Source organism: Amblyomma mixtum, chromosome 1 (assembly GCF_055824585.1).
Source record: "Amblyomma mixtum isolate Tamu chromosome 1, ASM5582458v1, whole genome shotgun sequence".
Classification (NCBI taxonomy): domain Eukaryota; kingdom Metazoa; phylum Arthropoda; class Arachnida; order Ixodida; family Ixodidae; genus Amblyomma; species Amblyomma mixtum.
This window is the reverse complement of record NC_143012.1, coordinates 37,401,698-37,427,932: the sequence shown is the minus strand read 5'-3', so window position 1 is coordinate 37,427,932 and position 26,235 is coordinate 37,401,698. Positions and strand designations below refer to the sequence as shown.

The window sequence follows — 26,235 nt, the reverse complement described above, 5'->3', positions numbered from 1 at the left end:
ATCTCCCTGCTTTTTAGGCACCGGGATAATCTTTTCTAGACGCCACTCATTTGGAATCCATGGCCCCTTGAGAGAGTAATTTATAAGTTCCAGTAAGTCGGTGGGAGATTCCTCGAACAAAATTTTAATCATAGAAGAAGTCACACCATCAGGGCCAGGGGCCGCGGGTGGAAGGCGGGATACAGTGTTCGAGAGCTCATTGAGGGTGACCTCCTCGAAATCGTCCAAAGTGGCAAGAAATCTCTGAGGAGAAGGAAGAAGAGCCGTAAACCGGCGCTCAAGGCCTCTGCCTATCTCTTCCAGGGACTGTGCAAGTTCAGCCGGTGACTGAACTAGGGAGACAGCGTTCATGGTGGACGAGATTAGTTTCCTGGATTTTAGGTAATTGAATAAAGCGCGCCTATTACCAGATTTTGAAAGGAATTCGTAGCGTTCAGTATCGTGCAACTCATTTGCACGAGATACGGTGCGCTTAAACGTAGCTGCAACGATCTTATAATCGATCCAGTTTTTGGGACACTGATTGTGGAGAAGTTTCTTCGAAGCAGCCTTTCGGCGCCTATAATCTCGAGCGCACTCTGCGTTCCACCAAAGGCACGGCGATGTTTCCTTATGTGCCTGAACCAAGAACTCCGATTTTTTACGAGCTCCATCCAAAATTGAACAAATGCGGATGGCATTATCTCCACTGTTGGAATGAGATAATTCCTGAAGGTCTGCTTTGAGGGCATTTTTAAAACTGTCGTAATTTATGAATGTGCGCCGTGTGCTGTTAGGAGAGGTGAACTGGCACATAACTTGGAAGCTGATCGGAAGGTGATCACTATTGGAGGCACAGTCAACTGGCGCCCAGGAGGACACAGTTATTCCGGGGGAAGAAAATGACAAGTCTAACGCTGAGCGAGACTGACCACGGACAAATGTGGGGAGACCCAAATTTAAACAGATGAGGTTATTTACACAAGCCCAGTCCCATAAGAGCGTACCGCAGCGATCTGTTCGAAACCCCCACGAAACATGATGCGAGTTGAAGTCTCCAACAATTAAAACCTGTTTCCTGCAACTAGATAAAAACGAGTCAAGAGGCCGAACGTCATGCACACCTGTTGGAAAATATACATTAGCCAGAGTGAGTGGCTGATATCCAGGAATATTGAGATCAAGTGCCTGAATTTCGCACTGTCTGTCCATATATTGAAATGACACAGTTGCCCTGTGACAAAATTTTGTGGATACGAACAATAGCAACCCACCACCTCTTGAGGGCCGATCAAGCCTGAAAGAACGATAATTTTGTAAATTGTACCTAGAATCCTTAGTGAGCCATGTTTCCTGAAGAGCAATTAAATCTGGACTTAATTTACTGATTAAACAAACTAAATCTGTTGAAGCAGAAAGAATAGACCGGCAGTTCCACTGCAGCACCTTCAACGACCCTATGTCGCCGAAAGGGCCGCAGCGGAGACCGCCTGATCCAAAATGCTGCCTTTGGATGTAGATCTAGGGTGATTCTTTTTATTCTTCGACTGAGAGCAAGACGGACCAGCACCACCTAATGGAGACGCACTGCGCTTTTGAGCACGCATCTCAGTCTCCATATCAACGCACTCTTCAGATGAGATTTCTGTCTCACTGTGATGTGAATTACTGGTGGTAGGGATCGACGAAGGCTGTGATTGAGTCTGACTCAGTGGATTGGAAGTCACGGGCACAGAAGGTTGGGGAGGTGCAATCAATGGAGAAGTGATTGTGCCACAAAGAGGGGCAATAGAAGCTTGCAATAAAGTGGACATTTGAGATGCCATGACCTGCGAAATGCACGCGGACAGATTTTCAACTATGCGATCCATGGCACTTGCCATTGCTTTCTCCACCGCCGCCGCAATCGCTTGCGACAAGGAGGAATCCACAACGGTTGCATGCCGCGCTGCCACACTTGCATAGCCAGATGTCCTATCTTTGATGACTACAACTGCCTCACGTCTTGAGCACCTGCGCTTGTCAATCAACTCTAGTACTTGAACTTCCTCAGCCCGCGCTGGGCATTCGGTATGGCTTGCTGAGTATCCACCGCCACACAAACAGCATTTCTCGTGTTGAGAAGAACACCCAGCGGGGTCGTGGCTCTCTCCACATCCACAGCAACGAAAACTCGATTTACAGGCCTTGGCGCTATGGCCAAACCTCCAGCAATTACGGCACTGAAGAGGCCGAGATGTAAATTGATCCGCACGGAAAACCAAAGGCCACACCTTAACTTCAGATGGACAGGACAGCCCCGCAAATGTAGCAATAACAGTCTCCGTCGGTATCTTTGTACCATCCACCACACGACTGCATCGGTGAATGGCGATCACGCCAGCCGAAGTGAGCTTTTCTAATGTCTCAGACGCGCTTAGCCGTGGGTCTACGCCACGGACTAGCCCTTTCGAACACGCCAGATGAGGAGGTATGAATGCGCTCACCGGGTGATTGGCAAACGACGAACACTTGAGTAGGTCGGTTACGCATGCCTGGTCTGGCGATCTGCAAATGATCCCTCCACGGCCGAACTGCCGGACGTCAGTGATCCTCATGTAATGGGGGGAGGTAGATTTAAGAGCAGCCTGAACAGCCTCGGGGTTGTTCAGCTTGATGGAGCCCCCATCCGCGGGGACGAGAGCAACCGGTATACTGCTTACTCCGCCACGGAAGAAATAATCAAGAGGCAGCTCATCTTGGGAGAGACAAGCTGACCAGTGGGGGTTCCCCTGGCCTGGAGAGTTTGTGGACATCAGTCCACGTTCCCGCGTTCAGTAACCCTGGAAAATAGGAAGAGAACACAAGAAATCAAGCAGAAATTCAAGGAATAACTCAGCACCGCCTGGTACTTAGCCGCAACCCAACAGCGCGAAGTCGCAAAAGAGCTAGAGCAGATCCAGGTCGCAGCTTCGCAGGCTTCCTCAGGTGGAGAAAGTGAATTTCTAATAGGCGCCACCTCTTCCTCCATAGCTCATGACTGACTGTCTTTTCCTAAACAGTCTTTTCCACCTGGATGCATCGGTTCTTGGTCACGCACTTAATGTGGATGGAGGGGGGGGGGGGGGGGACACGGACTCACTACAAAATTCAAAAAACGATATTAACTCCAGTGAAGCTGTTTCCACGATGCCTCCGGCTCGGGTTCTGTCAGCAGGCCAGTCGAAGTGAGAAAAACGAAGAGGGGAAAAATGCGTGAGCTCGCGCCAGCGCTCCACGTTCCAGTACAGAAGAACGTTCTCGGACAGCCAGCAACTGCTTGCGCACCTCTGCCCTTCGCATCTCTACGCGGCGTACCCTTCAAGCGTTGAGGTAAGACTCGACGACATAGCGTCGCATTTTCCCAGTAGCCTGGAAGGAATAGACTGCTTGGGCAACAGTGACAGCCGAGGTGGAGGCGAAGAAGCTGTTCGTGGATCGTGACCGACCATGGTACTCGACCGCATCCTTCTACTTTTACGGCCATCATCCTCAACTATCCGCCTTACCTGGTTCTTTTTCAGCGTTTGCTTCTTGCGGTCATCAGAAAATTTCCACCTCGCATTTCCTTCGCAGTTGCGAGTCAGTTACGAGCTTCTGCCCGCTACTTTCTTATTCTCTGGAGGAAAAGGAAAGCTCATGTGAAGTGTCCTAAACCTAAAAGCAGGGATGTGTACGTGTCTACATCTGTATGAAAAATTTAGGCGCTAACAAACGACACAGAGGGTACACTGTGTCGCCTGTGTCCCCTGTGTCCCCTCTGTGTCCCGCCGTGTCTCCTCTGTGTTGTTGTTTGTTAGCGCCTGGATTTTTCATAATGAATGTATACCAACTAGCTCAGCTTTCTGCCCTGTTGCAACTTACATCTGTATCCTTGGCGGGGATGTAGCCTAGTAGTAATAAGGGCCCCGTCAGTACACCGAGGTTTCATTTGAGCTTAAGACGTTAGTACCAGCGTTATAGTGTAATTGCGTTGTGTACGTTCAAGGCGTAGTCGTCTTTTCACGTTGCTTTCAACATGGAATACAGAATGAAGCTGTACCAGCATACTTCAGCGACTGTTTGCGTGCAAGTTTCTTTGAAACTACGATGTCTCTTTCGAAAGAAAATGGCCGTAAAGCTAACGACGGCAATTTCTCTGTGCTGCCGCGAAACCATTTCAACGGGAACTGACCTGGCGCAGCTCCAATCGCAGGGACCTCTCCTAGACGTCCTGCTTGCTTTTGCCGAGCTGGTCGAAAGTTCTTGTCATGGCAAAACTGGCCAGCAAAGTTCGTCCGTCCGAGAGTCAAGGCGACGTCGGCAAAGCGTTTACTAAGAAGGAGTACGGAAGGCAGGCATGGAAAAGCGGAAGTGAGTCCTCGTCGTCCTCCAGCAGCTCCAGCGACGCCGCGCCGCAACCTCAGCCGTACGGCTACCAGCGGCTCGAGTTCCGTCGCGAGAAGCCACGCTGGCGACGCTATGCCAGGTGCGTCCTCGTCGCCACGGGCTCCGCCGTTCTCATCTGCCTCGGCATACCCGCCTATATTCGGTGAGTGGGCACGATTACTGTAGTGCTCAGATCAGTTCAGTTCAGTTTATTAATGCAGGAATGCATTTAACGGCTACATTTTCAACTCCCATTGTCGTCACGGTTCCATCCACCAAGGCTACAGATATGGAAAGGCGCATAGCTAGTTAACTTTGTCGGTGGACACCTCAAGCGCGCCACGAACGCCGACTGTAATGCTGTTTCTAAGCTTTTAGTCGGCGTTCATGGTGTGCTTGAGGTGTCCACAGAAAAAGTGAACTAGCTATTCGCCTTGTTAAATTGGTTTTTGAGGAAAAATGGCGCAGTATCTGGCTCACATATCTCTGCGGACACCTGAACCGCCCCATAAGGGAAGGGAGGAAGGTGGGAGTGAAAGAAGAGAGAAAGAGGTGCCGTAGTGGAGGGCTCCGGAATCATTTCGACCACCTGGGGATCTTTAACGTGCACTGACATCGCACAGCACACGGGCGCCTGTTGCGTTTCGCCTCCATCAAAACGCGGCCGCCGTGGTCGGGTTCGAACCCGGGTACTCCGGCTCGGTAGACGGGCGCCTTACCACTTAGCCACCGCGGCGGGTAATTTTATTGCGGTGTAAAAAATCTCTCGGTTTTGAGAAAAGGGAAGGCGCATAGCTAGTTCTTTGTCGATGGTTTGGCTTGTGGGGGATTCACGTCCCCAAGCGACTCAGGCTATGAGGGACTCCGTAGTGAAGGGCTCCGGATAATTTCGACCAACTGGGGTTCTTCAGCGTGCACTTACATCGCACAGTACACGGGCCTCTAGAATTTCACCTGCACTGGGCATCGCCTGGTTAACCTCCCTGCCTTTCAGTACTTTTCTCTCTCTCTCTCTCTCTCTCACCTGCATCGATATTTGGCCGCCGCGGCCTGGATCGAACCCGCGTCTTTCGGGTCAGCAGTCGAGCTCCATAACCACTGTGCCACTGCGGCGGCAGGCGTAGCATGGTTTACACCACTGATTTTTCCTTAAAAACCCTCTTTTTTATGGTATTACATAAGGGGTTGGGATTTATGGAAATGAGGAGAGAAAATTATTTAGCATTGAAGGTGATCGGTAACACATTCTTGAGAATCCCGGCCGCGGCCGCTGAATTTCGATGGAGGCGAAATTCTAGAGGCCCGTCTACTGTGCGATGTCAGTGCACGTTAAAGAACCCCAGGTGGTCGAAATTTCCGGAGCCCTCCACTACGGCGTCCCTCATAGCCTGAGTCGCTTTGGGACGTTAAACCCCCATAAACCAAACCAACGTTCTTGAGACGTAGACGATGAAGCATTGTTAAAGATGTCATGGGGTGCGCCATTCCAGCCCGTTCTGCTCGAAAAAATAATGACGCAGAAAATGTGGTAATATGGCCGGCCAACTTGTAGGGGGACCTTGTAATTCCCAAACAGCGGCAACCTCTAATCAAAGCTATGAACTTCAAATATTTGGTTTGGTTTGGTTTGGTTTATGGGGTTTAACGTCCCAAAGCGACTAAGGCTATGAGAGACGCCGTAGTGGAGGGCTCCGGAAATTTCGACCACCTGGGGTTCTTTAACGTGCACTGACATCTCACAGTACACGGGCCTCGAATTTCTCCTCCAAAGAAATTCAGCCGCCGCGGCCGGGATCGAACCCGCGTCTTTCGGGCCAGCAGCCGAGCACCATAGCCACTGAGCCACCGCGGCGGCCAAATATTTGGTGACTGGTTGGCGGGGTCCTTATATTGGAGAAATGTAACGAAAAAAAAACACTTACTGCGTAATGAAAATGATGGAATTATGATCATCTTTTGTGTCTAACAGTTCTGATACCCAGGCATATACTATAAATCAACAGCAAAATTAAAAATTGTTCCATTGCCTGCAAACATGAAAATGGAGAGAGTAATTCCTGCTGGTAATGCAGCTTTTTTCAAATGTATTTCCACCTGGAGTAGCCACGGAAGAAGGTATTGGTCAGACGGGACAAGAAAATACCGCTGCTGTGGAATTTCGAACTAAAACAGAATGGAAATTTAGTCCAAAGATTGCAGATACTACTTCAATGGCGATGCGAAATTGGTCGAACTGTCTGATCCAAGGGTGCGCGGTAGCTTATTTCTGGCATGAATTACACTCAAGTGGGCGTACAATGCTGAAGCGCTTCTTTTGGCTCTCAAATCTTATCTCATGATCGTTATCAACCTGACTGTGCTTTCACAGCGGTATAGAGAAAACGAGCCCTGATGATGGTACAGAAAATACTGATTCGCGCAGGCCCAGGATCACCTGATCAAAGCCAGGCTAGTGCCCACCGCCGAATTTGTGCGGAGATCCAATTGTTAGGATAAAAGAACAATTCCGAGAGACGTTTATTCGTCTTTCCGTTACAGAGGAACACTGGGTTAACAAGAGGCCGCGTTGCTTGTTTCGTGTCCAACACCTGAGTCTGTTCTTTACGCGCCGCGCGAGCGCTCGTCCTCCTCATCCTCTCCTCACATCACTCTCTCCTCCCACGGGCGGCTCGGGTTGCTCGGACTCAAAGTTCGGGTTGCTCGCCCTCCGGCGAAGCATCTCCGTCGGCGGGGATGAGCTGGCGCTCACACAATGTACCACACCTTCGTGCAGTTCTGCCATCTGAAGCTTTATTTTATCAAATGTTTGTTAATAAAAATTCCGTGCTTGGCCCTTTATGATTATGCTGGGGTTGTTAAGCGACAAAAGACGTGTTTATCGCTAGGAACATTAGATTTAAAAATGGAACGTGTTTCCCCCCTACTCGATTCAAACTTATGACGTCAATAACGAAAAATACTCCATAGTTATCGTTTGCAAGTGAATGGCATTTGTTGTGAGAACATCCGCTCGTGCCGACCATCCCATTTTCGGATCTAACTAAAGTAACATCTTTGTCATTAGAAAGTGGGAGTCTATCGATACAAGCAAGGTTCAATTTGTCCACATTGTGTCTTCGAGAACTTTACAATCATTTAATACAGAAAGCTCGCTAAATATATGCATCGAGCCAGCTGCTATGCTTGTCCATGCATTTTGCTGCGTGCCCAAATTGAACAAGCTAATAGAACGGAACGTGAAACAGCGGCTTTAGGACCCATGTAAACACAACGCTTTCTGACTGGTTATGACTGGTTCAACGCAGTTCTTGTAACGTGTTTTGAAAAGCGGATGAGTTAAGGGGACGCTACTCGAGAAACCAGTACAATAATGAAAAAAAAAAACTAATCTGAGGGGACTCGGCGAATTTCTGTTCAGTCTCACAAAACTATTGATCTTGCGGAGGTCCAAAAGCAACTGAGTATCCTTTTATGGGCATGCTCACAAATTCTTAAGCATTTGCTCGTATCAGTTCAGTCATTACATTTTCTTATGACACTTTGTTTACCTCAGGTCCTACATCGGCTGCCAGCAGCCCACGTGTCAGAGCTGGATCCAGGAGATGTCGAAGTCCATCGACGCCTCCAAGAAGCCGTGCGACGACTTTTACGACTACGTGTGCGGACACTACTCGAGCGCCGCGGTGAGCACTTTTACAACTCTGCCGAGTACACGAAAGAAATCGCTCAGCATCAACATCAAAAGCTTACATTCACTGCAAAACAATGCTTCTCCCATTGACGCCAATTCATCTGCTTTCTTCGCCATTATTTCCACCATATCTACGTAAATTCCTTCCCCAATCTAATCTAATTATGTGTAATTATGTGTCCCTCCGCTATGCCTTCCTTTTCATGGAATCCACTTCGCTAGCCTAACTGGCCGTCAGTTCTTTCATCTCCACATTGCATGTCCAGCCCATGTTCATTGATTAACCTCCTTGACTTCAGCATGGAAGTCATAAACTCGCGTGTTGTTCGTTTCGTCCGTGCTGCTCTTTTCCGGTTCCTTGACGTCACCCCTACCATCTTCCTTCCATAGATCACTGTTATGTCCTGAATATAGTTTCAAGCCTTTTCGTTAGCCTCCAAGTTCCATCACCTTGGGCTATACTGCCAGGACACAACTATTATGCGCTCTCCTTCTAAACGATGTGGTAAGCTGCTATGGCAGAGAAAACACAAAGCGCTACCTATCGGAAGATAAGTGACACGCTGGTTGTACCGCGCCCTACCTTTCTTGAGAGTACGTACTGTCCTGGTCAAAAGTCTTCAGGCCAAAGGCATCTCGCTTCAGCCGCATAACGGAGCCATTGCGGCACGATTAAAGACCAAAGGGCCTTGAAATCCTAATGAAGGTTTCTTCTCGCGGAATAGAAGCTTGCTGCTTGACGTGTACTCTGAACGTTCCTCTTCTCTGAGCATTCGAGGAACATTATTCCACTACTAGAGGGCGCTATGGCCAGAAGACTTCTGACGGGGGATGCACATCCAGTTCCACATACACTGACATGAGTTCTCACTGGCCACCAGCAAGTGATAACACCTATCACAGTCACTTCGGATTGTGGCCACCTGGCTGCCACTTACAATATGAGTGTTGGAGCGCTGCGCTCTTGCAGGGCACCATCTTTCCCAATGCCTTCCTGCGTCTCCAAGTCCGCGTCATCCTCGCCTTCTACAAGAGGGTCATCACCGAGGACCTGGACGCGATGCGCCAGCAAGAAGGCGAAGACAGCCCGCGTTTCAAGGCCATCTACATGTCGCAGCGGTGCCTTCACGAGACCTTCAACGGCGTCGATCGACTCGGTACGTGCCTTGCCCCCAAGATTGTGCACTGCACTCAGGATCAGCACAGGCGCCGGCATACCGGAAAGTCAACTGTCATTTGGGTGAACCTTTTACCCAAGGAGTAAAAAAGGTGACGGCAGCCATGATTAATAGTACACTTAACATTCATCGATTGGATGACTGCTGTTCTTGGGCGCGCTCTATTTCAACACGGCGCAGAACCTTCTGGGTACCACAAGCGACCAATGTCGAAAGCAGCTTTTTGTACAGAGTGCTGCAGTCTTGAGAATTGTAGTAGAACAGTTCGTGCATGGCTGGCGATCGTGTCGCGACTAACGGCACTTCCTTTTGGCGTGGCCGCGACCACGTGGAACGGAAATACTGCTGGTCGCGTCGACAGGACACCTAGCCTGAAGTAGCCAGTATTGTGAAATAAATGCTTTCAAAAGCCATTGCGTGCCATTTCAGTTCATCAATCTTTAACCATAGTGAGGATTTCCCTGGGGTCCCCTGAGGTTAGCTCAAGGAGTATTCGCTCAAGGAATACGACATGCATTGAAGACGCTGATGGCGATACCGCTTATTAAATAGAAAGTTTCTTTTTGGTCAAATGTTTAGGTGAACCCCCAAGATGGAGTAGATTTGTAATAAAGGAGTAATTACTCATTGGCCTACACTCAAGTGCAGCCATACGACTACAAAGGAAATCTATACTGCTTTCTTAGAGGGGTTCGAACCCGGGACCACCGCTTCACCGGAGCAGCCGCTCTACCAACTGAGCCAACCGGGACGGCAAGCTTATGGTAGAGCGGGTGCGAAAGCTCTATACCTTCGTAAAAATCGTCTATAGACAGTGTATAGACTTCTTATACCCTCTACATTCCTATAATTTTTCTTTTTGCCTATTCAAAGTCTATATACTCTCTGTAGAAAAAGCATACCAGAAGCATATGGCCATAAATCTACAGATTGTTTATAGACTGCCTATAGCATTTGTATCGCCTGTAGACTATTCTCTAGGATCTGTCCATAGACTGTCTATAGACTTTAAACACAGATGTCTATGGACAGTCTGTAGACTGTTTAAAAAAAATTTGTAAGGGTAGCTTTCCTTTGTAACCGTATGGCTGCGTTTGGGTGGACGCCAATGAGTAATTACTCACTTGTTACAAAGTTTCTTTTCAGGCCTCGCTCTAAAAAAATTCAGGGGGGCACTTTGTTGACCTAAAGTGCGGTGAGACGAAAGCCTTAAGCGCGGTGTTGCTGCTTGTGTCACTGACGTGTGGTTAAGATGCTAATCAAGTACACAATTGTTTGTGAATCTTAAATGCTGGAGACACTGGAGGGCGTTTGGAAGGCATCCGTCTAATTCGACGCCTCTCTGCAAACACACTCCAGCGTCCTAGACAAGGAGAACTACATATGCGTTGGCAGGAAGTAGCGTAGCCATTAGCACGCTCGGCTCCGGAACGGAATGATGGTGGTTCGAATCCCATCGTGCACAAAGATTTTTTCTCTGGTCTCACTGGAAAAGCGTGACACTTCTGCTGACAACCTTCTGTCGACAACGATGAAGTATTAGGCTGTCGCCTTAAAACTGAAGCACAAATTGTCCTGAATACACATCAAGGATTGCAAACCAGCAAGCGCAGCTGTTAAAATCATCTGTACAATTGCGGATTCTTCGCAGACATGCTCAAGGACTTCATGGCCGGCTACAACCTGTCGTGGCCTCCGAACAAGGATAGGCTACCCGCCTCGCTGTTCGATACGCTCGTGGAACTGAGCTTGAAGAGGGACGTGAACGTGCTCTTCCACTTGCAACCAGACAAGAACTTCAACCAGCCTGGCTTCTATATGCTCCACTGGGAACTGAACCTTGAGGCTATCTTGACTTGGTCAGTGCTGCGAACTCTTCTCGCAAGCGTGGGAGAACTGCATGACGCTTTCGTCCGGTCGGCCACTCTCTTAGCCGGAAGGTACGTCGGCTGGCATGCCTTATATGGACAGGAAGATACAGCTGGCATCGCCTTGCAACAATTTCTTTAGACAGTCTGTCCATAGATTTTTGTTTATAAAAGCTATACACTTTGTATAAATAAATCGTTTAGATTACTCTAAAGGCAATAAAAATCGTATACACAGTCTGTAGACAATCTGTGATTTATGGCCGTACACTTTTACAAGATTTCTGAATAGACATTACATAGACTATGAATCGACAAAAGGAAATGTATATAGGAAGGCAATAGAGCGTATAAGAAGTCTTATGGACAGTGTATACACCATCTTTATAAGGGTCTACTTCAAGCTCAGTAATATCCTTATAGAGTAATGCAAACTTTCAAAATAACTCATCATAATTTTGGTGCCTACGTCGTGGTCTCGCTTTCCTTGCTTTATACTGTATAATCTTCGATTGAGTCCTTATTGTGCTATTAAAGAATGGAAACTCGTAATTAATCAATCTAGGGCAACCCCGGTTTGTCCCCGGAGTCATTGTAGCCAGCGCCCTCTGCGAATATCATGTAGGCAGATAGTCGTGAAAGAATGGTCAGCGCTGGGTCAAAAACAGACTTGCGAGGCATAACCTAAACAACACGGCCTCGGAAGCAGTGACGAATCACTAATGCATGCCCGGTGTGGCGATAGGTAACACCTGACACAGGAAGGAACTCTCGCTATTGTTCCCAGTCTTGTTACTCACCTACAGGCACCCTAGGCTGACATGTTTTGAAGTATAGGTTCCCCTCGCAGTTTGTACGCTGCAGGTCGTTAATGAACGGGCAGTTATAACCACCTTACAGAGAATCGGTCTCAATGTCCAAACTAACGCTTTCCTACCTCTTTTTACATCAAGTCCTCCGGATCCTCGGCTGATCGGCCGCGTCATCGATCTGGACAATCGCTTCCTGACCATCACAGCGCTGCCTCTTCTGGCTCTGAGAACTCACATGACGCTGGACTACGTTAAGATCTCGGACGCGCCCTCTGCCATGGCTCCGAGCTTGACCGCCGACCGTTTGCTCCATGCCGTCAATCGTCTGCTTCCAGCAGACCGCCAGCTCACAGCCGACGACCAGATGATAGTCAAGAACAAGTTCTTCCTGCCGTTCGTCGCCGACCTCCTCGTCGGCGAACATTCTGGTTCGGAGACTGTTTCCGGCTACGTGTCCTTTCTTGTCGCTCTCCAGCTGGCGGGGCCGATGTCCCCGATGTACTTGGCAACGGTCATGCCTGGGGGAAGCGAATCCAGTGCCACCGTGCTCCGTATGGCGTCTTGTATTATGGTTCCCAACCAGCTGCTCTCGTACGCCATGGTGGACCTGTTCAACGAGTGGTTCCTCGAGGAAGGCAAGCTGGCTGCTATTCGCAACATGTCCGCGACTCTCTGGAACGCCGCAGAATCCATCATCGCGAACCTCTCCTGGATAGACGACGAGACACGCGACAGCGGCGTTAAGCGCATCCGGAGACTCGGGCGTGTGGTCGGCCACCCTTTCGACTTGCCCACATCGAAAGGACTGCGGGAGCACTACGCTTTCCTGCCTAGGCTTCCGGACAGCTACTCCTCCATGTTCATAGCCATCCACGACGCCAGTGCGGAGAGGCGCCTGGCCCTCATCAAAGCCAACAGTCCTGTGCCGCGGCGCGAAGACCCCGAGCAGCCGATGATCTTGGTGAACGCGTTCTACCTGCCCATTTACCACTGGGTCTTCATCATGGACGCCATCATGTTCGCCCCCTTCTACGAGCTCTCGGTGCCCGAGTCTGTCAACTACGGCGCCCTCGGTCACGTGGTAGGTCACGAGGTCACGCACGGCTTTGACCCCGTTCTCGGTGTCTTCAACGAATCCGGCCAGAACGGCGACTGGTGGAGCTTGATGTCGCGGAAGGTGTTCGACGAGCGCGTTCAGTGCCTGCGAGATCTGTACAACAGAGTTTCCCGGACAACCGGCCGCAGGTAATTATTCGGTCTGTGGGGTCAGTCGTGTCTATTAATGTACATCAGTCTCCATCGCGAACTGTCTCTTGATGTGGGTCTTTCTTTTAACTCCTTTCACAGATACGGCGACACTGCCCTGTCGGAGAACTTTGCAGACTGCGGTGGAATGGAGAAGGTACTGCGTGCCTTCCGTAGCCTTGGCGAGCAGCCGGCGGTCAAGCTTGGCAAGCACCAGTTCACCGCTGAACAAGCCTTCTTCGTCAGCAGCTGCTTCAAGTGGTGCGAAAAGGTCACTCAGCAGCCAAGCGGAGACGAAGCGCTGGAGGAGATCGTCATGATATACTCGCCACTGCGCATGCGCTGCAACGTACCCTTGATGAACACCCCGGCATTCTCCGAGGCATTCAACTGCGCGCAAGGCGCTGCCATGAATCCAGAACAGCGGTGTGAGCTGTTTTGACCACTCAGCTGATATTTACTCCTCTGCCCCCGTTGTATCTTATGCAATCTGTTACGATATTTGTCATCTTCCACTGGCCAGACGCACGATAAACCCTGAGCTTTTGTTCTCATCGCGATTAGTTTTTAGCTTCCGTAGACGTCAGCGAGATTAACGCTGTCAGCCCGGTTAATGCAGGTATCAGAGGAAGTGTCTAGAAAACGCGCACTAATTTGAGCCGCTTGTGTTGAGGCTGGCGGCACGAACTGCACGAAATTTCTGGAAGACCACTTGGCTGTAAACATCCGCGCGGACTTGGTACAGCCAGCGTAGCCTTTAGGGGATAACGAATGGGTGGTATGTCGGGGTAACTTTGGTGACGTGGTGATTGATGGCTGTGTTAACGCTGTCACTGTTTTGCCACTCTGATCTCATTTAGCGACAAGAGTAACTGCACCAGTTGAACTTATCGCATTCAATAGAGGCAATTATCATTCGTTATTCTTAATTTTCAATCGGTATAATAGATTTTCCATGCTACGCGTTTTCTGATCTTCAATGTACTGCGTCGTTTGACTCGTTCGCGCCCTACTACCTGGAGTATCTGATGACTCCCGCCACCATCGCTTCTCATTTAGCGGCGCAAAGTGCCTTCCTTTACGTGAATAGTGAAGATGCTTGACGGCAACGGCAAAACTTGATCAGCGAACTTGAGCACGAGCGTGCGGGAGGTCGTCCTTCGCCTCCCGAGCTCCGGCCTAAACTGCTCACTCTCCCAGAATCACGGTCGTCACTCCAAGTCCAGGAACCCAAACCTGGAGTAACGCACTCTCTTGTAGGGGACACTACCATCAGTTCCAAGGTATGCTCTGCATGTAGGGGCCAGCCGCCGAAGCTTCTGGCCCTCGAGTCGAAACGGTCACAAGCACTATCTGCGCGGAGGCACTGCGTTTACGCGAACTGGCTTCGAAGTCCACCAGAGGAAATAAAACCTTGGGGGACACTTAATTCCATTACGCCTTCAGAATAGCATTATAAGCCTTTAATGCATCATACTATAATTGAAGGACTATGATCATACCATGAGGTTCTAACCAAATTTTTGCGCCTTTTCTATTATCCCTTCCCCCACTTTTACCGCCGCTTTTCACGCCTTCCGGCGCTTTTTGCTTTCCCGCCATTTTTTTCTTCCCCTTTTTCTAGGCGATCTGCGATGACACATCCCTTCGACCAATGAGCGAATTTCTTTAGGAACGCTGCCGAATGCGTTCCCTCTACCCCCCCCCCCCCCCCCTCCGGATGGGGCTTCTAATGTCATTGCATTAATATTTTTTTTAAAAAAAGAGAAAGGACGCATAGGAAAGGAGGAGAGGCCTGCCGGTGGTTACCCGGCCCTGGCCTGCTACTCCACACAGGGGAAAGGGAAGGGGAGGAAAAGGAAAGTGCGAATGAAGGTTGATGGCATAATACAATGAGTTTAATGGATGATGTCCACAGACACACACACTGGCTGGCACTCCCATTGCGGTCAGTAGGCGCATGTGAAATGCATGTCTTGAACGCACACAACGACGCATAATATATAGATTTTCAAGGAATGCACAGCCTGGTTCACTGGGGGTGTCTGGGCTCCGCGCCGAAATGACACTACCGACGGGGACGCACTGCGCTTGTACGATACAGCTCCGAGGTCACTTGAAGAGGCTTGAAGGGAGTACCGAATATACGCATGCAAGCACGACCACACTGCAGGTTCCAATACTTTACTGCCTGTCGCAAACAGTTAATCCCCTCATACACTAAAATTACTTGTTTTGCGTCTATCTCGAGCTGCTCGTCACTTGGACTGAATCAGCGCCTGAGAAGGGTCATTCCACCAGAACTCTGCGAGAACTGCAATGCAGCCTAACCTCGCTATAACGAACAGTTTATAACGAAATATTGGATATAACGAAGGAAAGAAATGGATGGGGATTTCCCTTGGAAGCTGTGTCAACGCTGGCTATAACGAAGTAAGCCCCTTCTACTTCGTTATAAAAAGGTTCAACTGTGTTACTGTAATGTGTTAGAAGCGTTGAGAATGGGACGAAGAAATCAAGACGACGCCGCGTAGAACTGGCCAATTTTCTTCTTACGCTAGCGCTCTTTCGCTTCTTCACCTCTAGTCATTAAATATATATTTCGCCTGTCGCAATGGAAAATGTCAGAAATGATGAACAAAAAATTGGTAAGGGTAAGCTTGTGCCTTGTCACGAATATTTCAGGGTCGCGGTTTGTTTCGCCACCAAGTCTGTCACTTAAGCTGTCGGCTTCACATACAGCTCTGTCTTCTTAACTATATTGCTGTGTCTTGTCACCGCTCACGCTTTCGCTTTAGTTTCGGTCTTATAGTTTCGGATTCAACTACTGGGGTGCACGGGGTGAGTGGAGAACTCGTGGTGAAAAACGAACGATTCTTGCACACCCAGCGATCGGATTTTATTTTTAACGTCCACAATAATTTGCCAAAATTAGATTTGGTGTTTATGGATAATACATTTTCACTCTGTACATATAGTCTACTCCTCCACCGACGCACGGTTATCATGTATTTAGGACTGCGATCGCAGGTACGTATGCAACTGCTTTGAGGCTACATTCCCTCTGGGTAATGTATTCAGCATTGCTTCCATTCTATAACGCTTTGTTACGTGGGTGTGACGAGTTTAGAATGGGATTTCATACCGCTTCTTAAAATACTTTTGTAATTGCTCATATTCATAGAATATATTTCACTGTAAAAATACCGCACTTCAGAAAAAAAAGAAGAAGTGACGATGGTCGAATTGCCTGTCATCGGGAAAACGAAGTTATTCGTTCGTTCGGCGTAACAGCTCTAAAACAACTCCACGCTGCAAGAAAAAAACTAACCTACATATTTTCGCATGCAAAACCGATGACACTGTCAGCACTTCCTAAGAAAAGATTGGTTTATTTGTTTGGTTTATTGGGGTTTAACGTCCCAAAGCAACTCAGGCTAAGTGAGACGCCGTAGTGAAGGGCTCCGGGTAATTTCGACCACCTCGGGTTCTTTAACGTGCACTGACATCGCGCAGACACGGGCCTCTAAAACTTCGCCTTCAAAGAAATTCGGCCGCCGCGGCCGGGATCGAACCCGCGTCTTACGGGCCAGCAGCCGAGCGCCGTAACCACTGAGCCACCGTGGCGGGGCTCCTGAGAAAAAGAGCAATGTTTTCAAGCATCTGCGCTCTCCTACGTTTCGAACTACACATTCCAACAACTCGAATCCTAACACACATATACTTCGTCTGCCCGTCTTCCGCGGGATATTTTTAGCAGTAGGTCAGGTTGTAAAAGATGAACGAGAAAAAAAAAATGCCCAAGACCTCTCGGGCGCGAAAAACAGCACGTGGACGATCTCTCTTCGCCCAGTGGCCCGCTTACGAGTCGGCGTTAAAAAACAACCCCCCCCCCCCCCCTCTCCTCACTCGGCTCAGAGAACATCCACTTGTCGCCACCGAGGCAGCCAGTCCACGCGCTGGGAACTGCAGCAGCAGCAGCAGCAAACCCCGTGGCATAAAGAAAACCCGGCGCGGTGGTGTGGTGGCAGCGGCGGGCAATATAGCATCACAACGTAAACACACGCCTCGAAGAACAACAACGCATAAAGGACTCCCGGCGAGAGCCTCGCGCGCGAAGCCGCGTCTCCCGTTCCTTCGCGTCGGGTATCGGCGCCGTCGGACCACTGACAGCCGTCTCGCCCGCTACTGCTGCTAGTGCTGCCGGCGCCGACGGCGGCCGGAAGAGACGACGCCAAGGATGACTCGACGTCGGCGGACGCGGCGGCGGCGTCGGCGCGACCGGCGCCGCGGTGACCAGGCGTTCGTTTATATAAACAAGGAAACTCCTACGAGCCAGCTTCCCTCCCGCCTAAACTCCACGACCGGAAAGACTTCGAACTTCGTTGGAAGGACGCTTGCTCTACATCTCGCACGAATCGCCCGATCTCTTCGAGGCGCTGGGGGCGAGCGGCAGATATGTGCTGCGCAGTTGACCACATGGTTTTAGTGTTCTTCGACAAGTGCCTTTCAGAATTGGTAGACGAGTGCGTCTGTTTTGGTAGACAAACGGAAACTACGCCGCTCCTGCTTCGAGCGGGAAGTTTGATATTGTCAACGTGCTCTTAGTGAAAGGCGTTCAAGTCGGCGTCAAACGGCATCCCTGCTTGAAGTCTTCGTGGGTGTCTCACGCCTCGGCTGGAGCCGGTGAGTCATAGTGCGCGTCGCGAAGTACAATAACCCCTAACCTGTCTGTGCTTTAAGTAACTAACTTCAGTTTTGTGTGCGGCGCGACTGAGCTGAGGACTTTCCATCCAACAGGAATATCAGTGCAGCCATTCTTTCACGTAGACCCCTTAGAAAACACTGCTAGAGTGTTGGTTTCGGAGGGTACCAGAACTCAACCGCAAGTGACAAATGAAAGCGCTATCAACATTGTTTCTCGCGCTTCTTGTGCAACGAGAAAGCTAAACTTCTTGGCAGCTTTGGTGCACATTTCGCGTCAACGTTTTTCGACGAATCATCTTCACACTGGCAGAAGCTTTCGTCATCGACTCACAACGTTTTCAAAGAAGTGCAAGTTCCTGTGACGCACCGCATCGCATGCATCAGCTTGGAGCCTCCGGCGGTTGGCGACTCATCATGGCCAATGCGGGTGATCAGGACTCGAGTGTGCGACTTACTTGACAGTGGATGAGTGAGTTACTAGGGATCTCAGATATTCAGCGCCGTTCGTTGGCGAGGACCTCTTGGCTGTGGACTCCGGAGTACACATTAAGAACCCCTGTAGGTCTTTGTAGTCAGAATACCCTTTATCAGATCTTTGTTGGACTTGAGCGTTGGACGTCATGTCCGCCCACATATGACAGGCCGTGAGAGAATGATGCCGCTCAGGAGGTTTCGGAACTTCCTTCTCCTGCTGACTTCTCTATACTCGGCGACCCTGTTGTGTGATCTCCGCGTGCAAGCGTACCGGGTGCCCCGTCGGTTCCCGGGGTTGACCCCTGAAAGAGAACGCCTGGACTCACTGGGAGCCACGCTCAAGCGACACGTGGCGAAGCTGCGGAGTGCTCCGAAGGCAGAGCTGGTCTTTCTCGTGGACAGCTCGTCCTCCGTAGGCGCCGAGAACTTCGTGAACGAGCTGCGATTCGTGAGGAAGCTCCTGGCCGATTTCACGGTCTCTCACGACAGGGCACGCGTGGCCCTGGTGACGTTCAGCTCCAAGCAGAAGGTCGTCCGCGAGGTGGACCACATCACGAAGCCGTCGACGCGGAACCACAAATGCGCCCTTCACAACAGGCAGCTGGCGGCGGTGAGGTACTCAGGCGGCGGGACGTTCACCCTCGGCGCCATGCAGGAGGCAATGGTGAGTGCTTCCTTGCCGCGAGTGAGTTTCGCAGGATAAATGTACAGGGTTGGTCAAAAGTTCCCAAGCCACATGGTCTGCTTTGCATACTTATATCCTGGCATTTATGATGGCGATAAAGCTTTCAAGGCTCTCAGACTTCTTCTACCCTCTAGAGATACTTTGAGCTTCGGTGATGTCGTAACATGCTGACTATGCGGCTCAAAAGCAGACCCTGCGACCTGGAAGCTTTTGACCAACCCTGTACTTCGTTCCTATGTAGAACCAGGAATTCTCGGCTTCCGGTGCTGTGATCGTTTGCAGTGGAAACAAAGTCGATGCCTTAAGGAATGGGTTTAACAAAACACCATCCATTCTGAAATTTCCTGAAAAAAATAACATCTCCAAGCAGGACAGGCAATCGGCGAAATATCGGAAATGGATTCTTCAACTCTGGTCCTTTGTAGGATCGTCTTTTGCCAATACATTTCCAATGTTGGGCCGATTAGCTGCACTGTGTGGCGTCACGGTTGCTTCGCACTTTAGACCTCTGATCAGCATCTTAATTAAATCGAGCATTAGTGGCGGTAAAGGTTGGCGCCTTGCACATGGCTACGACTGCAAACTATGCCGTGAAACGTTGCCATTGGTGCTTCCTAGTGTTAACGTTCAAGAAAGACTATGGCACCTATAGGAGAGCCTGTTTATCTTAAACAGTAGAGTATTCTTGCTTTGTAAAAAGCAGGCACGTAACCTGATTTTGATAGTGGATCAAGTCTCGTTGTAATAACTTCAGTTTTCTAGAACTTTCGTCCCTTATATCGAGACACTGTTTTATCAGTGGTAAGCCTTTACACAGCAGTCTTTACAGGGTACACTAGGCAGTGAGATGAAGTAGACAGATCCTTATCAGTGTCATGTGTTTTTCAATCCCTAATTTGCTTAGTGCTTGGATTTCAACCAAACAAATCACCCTTCCAATATCGTCAGCTAGGTAAGTTTCAGTCACAGCCAATTCAGTTGCTTAGTACATAGTGACGATATTCAAATTCCCTGCGGGCTGTTTAGAGCCGTACTTGTTCCAAACCCAGGAAATTTAGACAGAACCTTCTAGTTTGCACGGCTTCCACCATGTTCCACGTGGCGCTGAACACTCAAAATTAGCGCGGGAATTTCGAATGTTCGGTACGTATTAATTATTTTCTGTGTCCCTCGGAAAAATGTTCGTTCGAGCGCAAGAAGAATTTTAATGTCAGACTTTGCAGTGAGGGGCCGAAGGATGGCGCTAGTTCTTGATGTCCAGGAAAGCAGAGCATGAAATTGGACAAAGTTATACTCTCTCTATCACCCTCTATTCAAGGACATTCTGGACTTCGCCCGCAAAGACGCTGCCAAGGCTGTGTTTCTGGTTACGGACGGCTATTCGAACGGAGGAGACCCGCGGCCGTGCGCGAAGATGCTTCGCGACAGTGACGTCACCATCTACACGTTCGGAATTCGAAACGGAAATGTCCGGGAGCTCCAGGACGTGGCTTCTGCTCCGTACCACGAGCACTGCTACATACTGGACAGCTTCGAACAGTTCGAGGCGCTTGCCCGGAGGGCTCTCCACGAAGGTGCGTGAAATTTCTTTCTTGTTTGTTGTTGTTGTTGTCTCTTCCCGGCCTTCAGGTTGGGGCGCAAACCGGAGAAGGCCAGATTAAGGTTTTGATACAGTGCCGGGCACAGAAATGCCTTTCCCTCAGAATAGCATCCACTAAAAAGGAATTGCTTCGCCGTGTAGACTATGCGCTTTCAAGAAAATTGGAGAGTCTTATCTTCAGGTGCACAGATATTACCATCGTCTTATTACTGTATAGTTAGCGAGTGACTAAAAGAGAGAACTTAAAGGGTCAGTCTACTGAATTTTATCGACCATATTTTCTTTGCGGCAACCGATAGCTCTTTACTCAAATTACCGTTTAGCCAGCTGTGGTGCCAAGGAGTGCGGTAGAACATTTTAAAATAGAATTTATTGATGTGGGAACACAGCAGTATGAAATGGTAGTCTCATCTGGCAACCATCTGGATTTCCGCCGCGCGGCGACAAACATGGCGGCGCCCGTCGAAGCCGGACCTCTCGCTTCGGACTGAATTCTCGTTGTTGCTGCCTTTTTCAGTGCGTTCACTGGCCATAAATAGGGCGCCTGTCTTTCGCTTCGTCTCATCTCGCCTATAAGAAAACATATAAGAGATAAATTTGCTTTATTTTAATAATTAGAGTGACGATTCTGCCGCTCCTAGGCTTAAGTGGAGAGTCGGTTTGTTTACAGCAATGGTTCCCGTCCTGACGACCAGATGGCGCCACTATAGGCTGAGTTTATTTTTGCGTCTCTGCTAGCTTACGCTGAACTAAAAGTGGGAATGTGCCTGCGTTTTGCGTACGTGTAACTATAAATATTCATGCGATTTAAAAAAAAGCGAGCGGTACGCCTTCTACAGTTTACTAGAACAAAACTTGCGTTTCTCTGACATTGGGGCATACAAATGGTACGTAGTATATTCACTTATGCTTCTACAAAAAAAGACTACCACTTTCTTGAACAAAATGAACGTTTGGGGTCGCCACCATGCTTTTTTACGCGACTTTTAACGCCGAAACAAAATATAAATTCCTGTCTAAACCGGGCGCAGACCCCTCGTTATTGATGTTATAGGGTGCCAACTACCAGAATATGCCATTATTTATACACTCATCTCGGTGAGTAGACTGACCCTTTAAGTGGGCTCTTGGGTCCCCGCAAGGCAACACGAATCAGCCTCGCCACTTTTAAGGCGAAAGCCTTTAATGCCTCATACTGTCTTTAGCAGACGCGTCGGCAGCCGTGTCGACAGACGCGTCGGCAGATTTGTCCGCCTTTCGGCGTCTCTGCTTAACCAGGGCCTTTGGCGTTTGAAGCCGAGACGCTACCACTCCGCCACGAAGGCTCAAGGTTCGAGCATGAATAAAGGTGCATCTAGTGAATGCATGGGTGTCATAAATAAAATAAAAAAATGAAGTCAAGCAAAGAAAAAATAAAAAATAAAATATGAAAATAAACTAAAATAAAAATAAGATATGAAGATAAGAATAAAATCAATAAAAATAAGAAAAGGAGCAAAAAACAAAATATGAAAAATAAAAAAGTAAATAAAAACAAACAGTGCGCCAGGAAACGCTTTCGCCTTGCAGCACTTAAGAGAGCCAAAGTGCCCCCTGAATTTTTTTCAACCTAGGTTACGCACACTGTTTGATGTGAAGTGGCGTAGAAACCTGTGGCAAGTACTGTGAATGTTTGCTGTACGTAACGCTGCCTAGCATTGTCGCCGCAGCCATTTCTGGGAAACTGGAAGTCACTACCCTAAGCAGGACAGGTTATCGGCCCAGTATTGCAAATGAATGGCTTCACTCTGGTCCTTTATAGGACCGGACTTTGCCAATGCGTGTCCAATATTGAGCCGATTACCTGTGCTGCTTGGGGGATACAGCAGTTGTCCACGTTCAGACACGTCTCCCACAATGCTTTTCGAATAACCGCAGACATGCACGTGGGCCCACACCAGAAGGTGAACGCGACCGAGTGCGGCGGCCTCTGCCCGGAAGGGGAACGCTGCTGCCACCAGGAACCGCTCTGTACGTGCGGCCTCTCGTCGGGACAGTACGCCTGCCTCTGTCCGCGGGGACACTACGGCTCGGGGCTCAGGGGAGACTGCCACCGTAAGCGACCGTTTTGAAAGTTGCCGGGTGGTACCTGCATGCGCTCCCGGGCCAGTCTTTTTTCTAGGGCCTGCGAAATGTGAATCTTCATTTTTAAATTCAGGCGTACAACTTTCAAAACGACCTCAATGGAGCCCAATGTTGGAGGTTAAAGGAAAACCTTGTTATGGGTGCGTTGTAGCTTCATCTTAGCGGACGTCAGACTCGCTAAACAGCACTGAAGTCAGGAATCAGTGTGCAATAACGGTATACTGGCAGCATAGGTCGGTGCACTTACTAATGAGTGCACTCATTTCGCTTAACTCATCTGTGGGTGTGAGCAGTCGTGAGTGCGAGTGTGAGTGATTGGATGTGAGTGTGGGTGGGCCTGAGTGTGAGTGAGTGGATATATGAGTGAATGGATATGAGCGTGTGTGCATAGATATTAGTTAGTGTGATTGAGCCACATTCCATGATGCCGAGGTATGACTTCCAGACATTCCATGATGCCGAGGTATAACTTCCAGGGAGGCGTACGTTGTGTAGGTAAGGGACCTCGTTTTTAAAATACGCCGCTAAACCTAAACCTAACTCATCCAGTACGCTGTCAGCTCACGGTAATCTCTAGCAAGCGCTACAACAAAGGCGTTTTTTTTTATTCAAGTATATGTGACGCATTACTCATACGCCAGCGCGACACACAAGTCATCCGGAACATGATCAGTCTAACATCAGCACTCTTTTCTGAACATCACAGAAGCTCCGAAACGTCACAGTGCGTGTCATTGCGTCTTGCTGTCGGTTACTGCTCACTCTGCCCAACGCTGGTCAGCGAAGATGTTGCAACCTCCCGTTCCATTAATTTGTGGACGTCATTCGCATGCCACGTCTCCGCACCGGAGCAGCGTGTCCGCGAGGCACGTACCAGCCGGTGGAAGGCAGCGGAGACGCAAGCATCTGCGTCCCCTGCCCTCACGCGCACCAGAAGTCTGCCCCGGGCAGCACCAGTGTGGCCCAGTGCCACTGCAAGAGGGGCTACAGCGCTGAGGACGGCACTTGCAAAGGTACGTGAGAGCTTTGGCGCTTTCGTGCAGCCTGCAGCGCACTATTGCTGTTGTCCGCTCTTGCATTTGGAGCAAGCGATCATCACCGCTCGATTTGAAGCACGGTTCAAGATTTACACTGCAGGTGGGGACACAGTAGCTTGCCACGCTTACGGATTGCTGTTTCCTTTTTGCTGTAAGTTCATTTCATACGCGGATTAATGACATCCTAGTCGGAATCAAGAGGAAGAAATGGGCTTTGACAGGGCATGTAATGCGAAGGCCAGATAACCGATGGTACTTAAAGGGAAACTGCATAGGTTTTAGAAATCAACGAGCTTAAGAGGGTCGAATGTGTGAAACCTGCAGGTAAAGCATGCGAAGTCTTTTTGGGCTAGCACTTGAAATAGTGAAGTAATCGCCGATTAAAATCCGGACGCCATTCCAGCTTCTCCGCAGCGCACAACGCCAAGTGGGGGGCGCATGATGACGTCATTGAAGGTATGGGTACATCTCCAACGCACAAACGCGTGCTTTGAAGGAAAAAAAACCAACGCCACCGAAGGCGAACCCTGCCGAGAGTTGTTTGTCAGCGTCTAACGTGTCAGGGCAGGGTGTGGCTGACGACAGCGGTAATTTGAAATCATACCTTCCATGACGTCACGCTCAGTTTCCCTGCACTTCTCCGGTGCATTGAGGAGAAGCGCAAAATTCAATCGTCGATTACGTCACTATTTTAAATGCTAGTGCGAAAACACTTGGCATGCTTTACCTACAACCTATATAGATTTGAATCCTTGAATATCGGAAAATTCTCAAAAAAGTGCTGCAGTTGCCCTTTAAGGGCAACGGAGTGGATTCTAAGAGAAGGCAAGCGTAGCAGGGGGCGGCAGAAAGTTAGGTGGGCGGGTGAGATCAAGAAGTTTGCGGGGATGCAGTAGCCGCAGCTGGCAAAGAACAGGGTCAATTGGAGAGAAATGGGCGAGGCCCTGCAGTGGGCGTGGCCAGGCTGATGATTATGATGACACTTCAGCCCAAATGAGCTGTCTGCACTCAGTGCTGTCGTCAGCAAGCTGTTTTTTTTTACTTTCGTCATCGTCACGTGATAATGCTTCAGAAAAGCTGCACTTGCTAGACCATTTGCTTTGTTTCTGCATTTTGCAGAATTTGCAAACAGAGAACGTTTCCTCTTCCTGGTGCTGCTAGCTTTCAGAGAATGGTGGAATGGAACTATAGAGAGATCGAAACTATACAGAGAATAAGAATATAGGGATGGATAACAAAGGGAGAGTATAGCAATGGTTCCCATTTTGAGTGAAAGACACGGTGGACACAATTTTGAAAAAGTGAAAATCAGTAAACGGTGTTTAGATAACTGGTGGAGGTCAACGAGAGAGTATCATGGGGGGGGGGGGGGGGGGGGCGGTAGAATGAAAGCGGCACAATGGAGTTGAAGAAGAAGCTTTAAGAGTTGCGCCTATCATATAGCAGGAAACAACCACTGTCCTGATACCAAGCACCTGCTACTAATTATCTACTCTTCTAACTACTTACCAGGATTTCTTTGGGACCGATAGCCAGCGAACAATGTCATACATTGGCATTCGCCGACTTCGGTACAGAAAGCAAGTATGTCAAACGGCGGAACGGATTAAAAACGAATCGGGGAAAGAGAATTCTCATCAAATGGCTCCTAGGCCTTGTGTCCTATCCACTGTTCGCGAAGAGGTCCACTGACAGGGCACGACGCCTATGCAGTGGTCCGGTGCGATGAACTCACCCCTCCGGTCAACGGCTACATGGTGAACGCCGACTGCGAGGTGGTCTTCAACGCCGCGTGCGGATTCCGCTGCAACCCGGGGTACCGGCTGATCGGCAACAGCATCCGCGTCTGCCAGCACGACGGCACCTGGTCCGGAAGCGACCCGGTCTGCGAGAGTGAGTTCTGCCCAGAGTGCTGGAATCCTAAACCGAGTGGTAAAAACGTAGCGCAAAGAGACAAGGACACAGAAAGACAGACAACACACAGCGCCTACCCAATGATAGAACAGATTTCACATGATCAGGAAGATCCAGTCCTTGCGGGGTATGGATGACATACCGGGGTGAAGATGGCTTGTTGCCAAGCTGACTTCTGAGATAGCTCAGTTGTCGCTGCCAAACGAAGTCCGTAGTCTGACTGACAAGCCGCTGGCACTCTCGAAGCTTGTTCCCTGCTGTGGATTGGCTCGACCAGCAGGGAACAAGCTTCGAGAGTGCCAGCGGCTTGTCAGTCAGACTACGGACTTCGTTTGGTAGCGACAGCTGAGCTATCTCAGAAGTCAGCTTGGCAACAACCCATCTTCACCCCGGTATGGCATCCATACCCCGCAAGGACTGGATCTTCCTGACCATGTGAAATCTGTTCTATCGTTGGGTTAGCGCCGTGTGTTGTCTGTCTTTCTGTGTCCTTGTCTCTTTGCGCTACGTTTTTACCTTTCAAATATGAACCAAC

General features: G+C 49.4%; 2 protein-coding genes across 2 annotated transcripts in view; both read left to right on the top strand.

Moving 5' to 3' along the window:
- The first annotated feature begins 4,247 nt into the window (after window positions 1-4,247).
- On the top strand, window positions 4,248-13,601 carry LOC149366045 (neprilysin-1-like). Its single transcript, XM_089569582.1, has 6 exons — window positions 4,248-4,528; window positions 7,919-8,048; window positions 9,027-9,213; window positions 10,886-11,093; window positions 12,056-13,159; window positions 13,262-13,601. The coding sequence occupies exons 1-6, from the start codon at window positions 4,248-4,250 to the stop codon at window positions 13,599-13,601; spliced, it is 2,250 nt and encodes a 749-aa protein (XP_089425708.1).
- A 3,495-nt stretch (window positions 13,602-17,096) lies between these two features.
- LOC149366044 (sushi, von Willebrand factor type A, EGF and pentraxin domain-containing protein 1-like) overlaps window positions 17,097-26,235 on the top strand; it is a 57,945-nt gene continuing 48,806 nt past the window's right edge. Inside the window, exons 1-5 of the mRNA XM_089547911.1 lie at window positions 17,097-19,004; window positions 20,344-20,599; window positions 22,543-22,719; window positions 23,604-23,762; window positions 25,500-25,679. Of these exons, the coding sequence (XP_089404037.1) occupies window positions 18,501-19,004; window positions 20,344-20,599; window positions 22,543-22,719; window positions 23,604-23,762; window positions 25,500-25,679 (1,276 nt within the window). The 5' untranslated portion in view covers window positions 17,097-18,500. The remainder of the gene's footprint in view (window positions 19,005-20,343; window positions 20,600-22,542; window positions 22,720-23,603; window positions 23,763-25,499; window positions 25,680-26,235) is intronic.

Bases quoted from the DNA above. Each gene is read 5' to 3' on its own strand.
- LOC149366045 (XM_089569582.1), top strand. From the start codon at position 4,248: ATGGCAAAACTGGCCAGCAAAGTTCGTCCGTCCGAGAGTCAAGGCGAC. The intron at 8,049-9,026 runs GTGAGCACTTTT...GCGCTCTTGCAG, and splicing joins GACACTACTCGAGCGCCGCG to GGCACCATCTTTCCCAATGC. The intron at 9,214-10,885 runs GTACGTGCCTTG...GATTCTTCGCAG, and splicing joins CAACGGCGTCGATCGACTCG to ACATGCTCAAGGACTTCATG.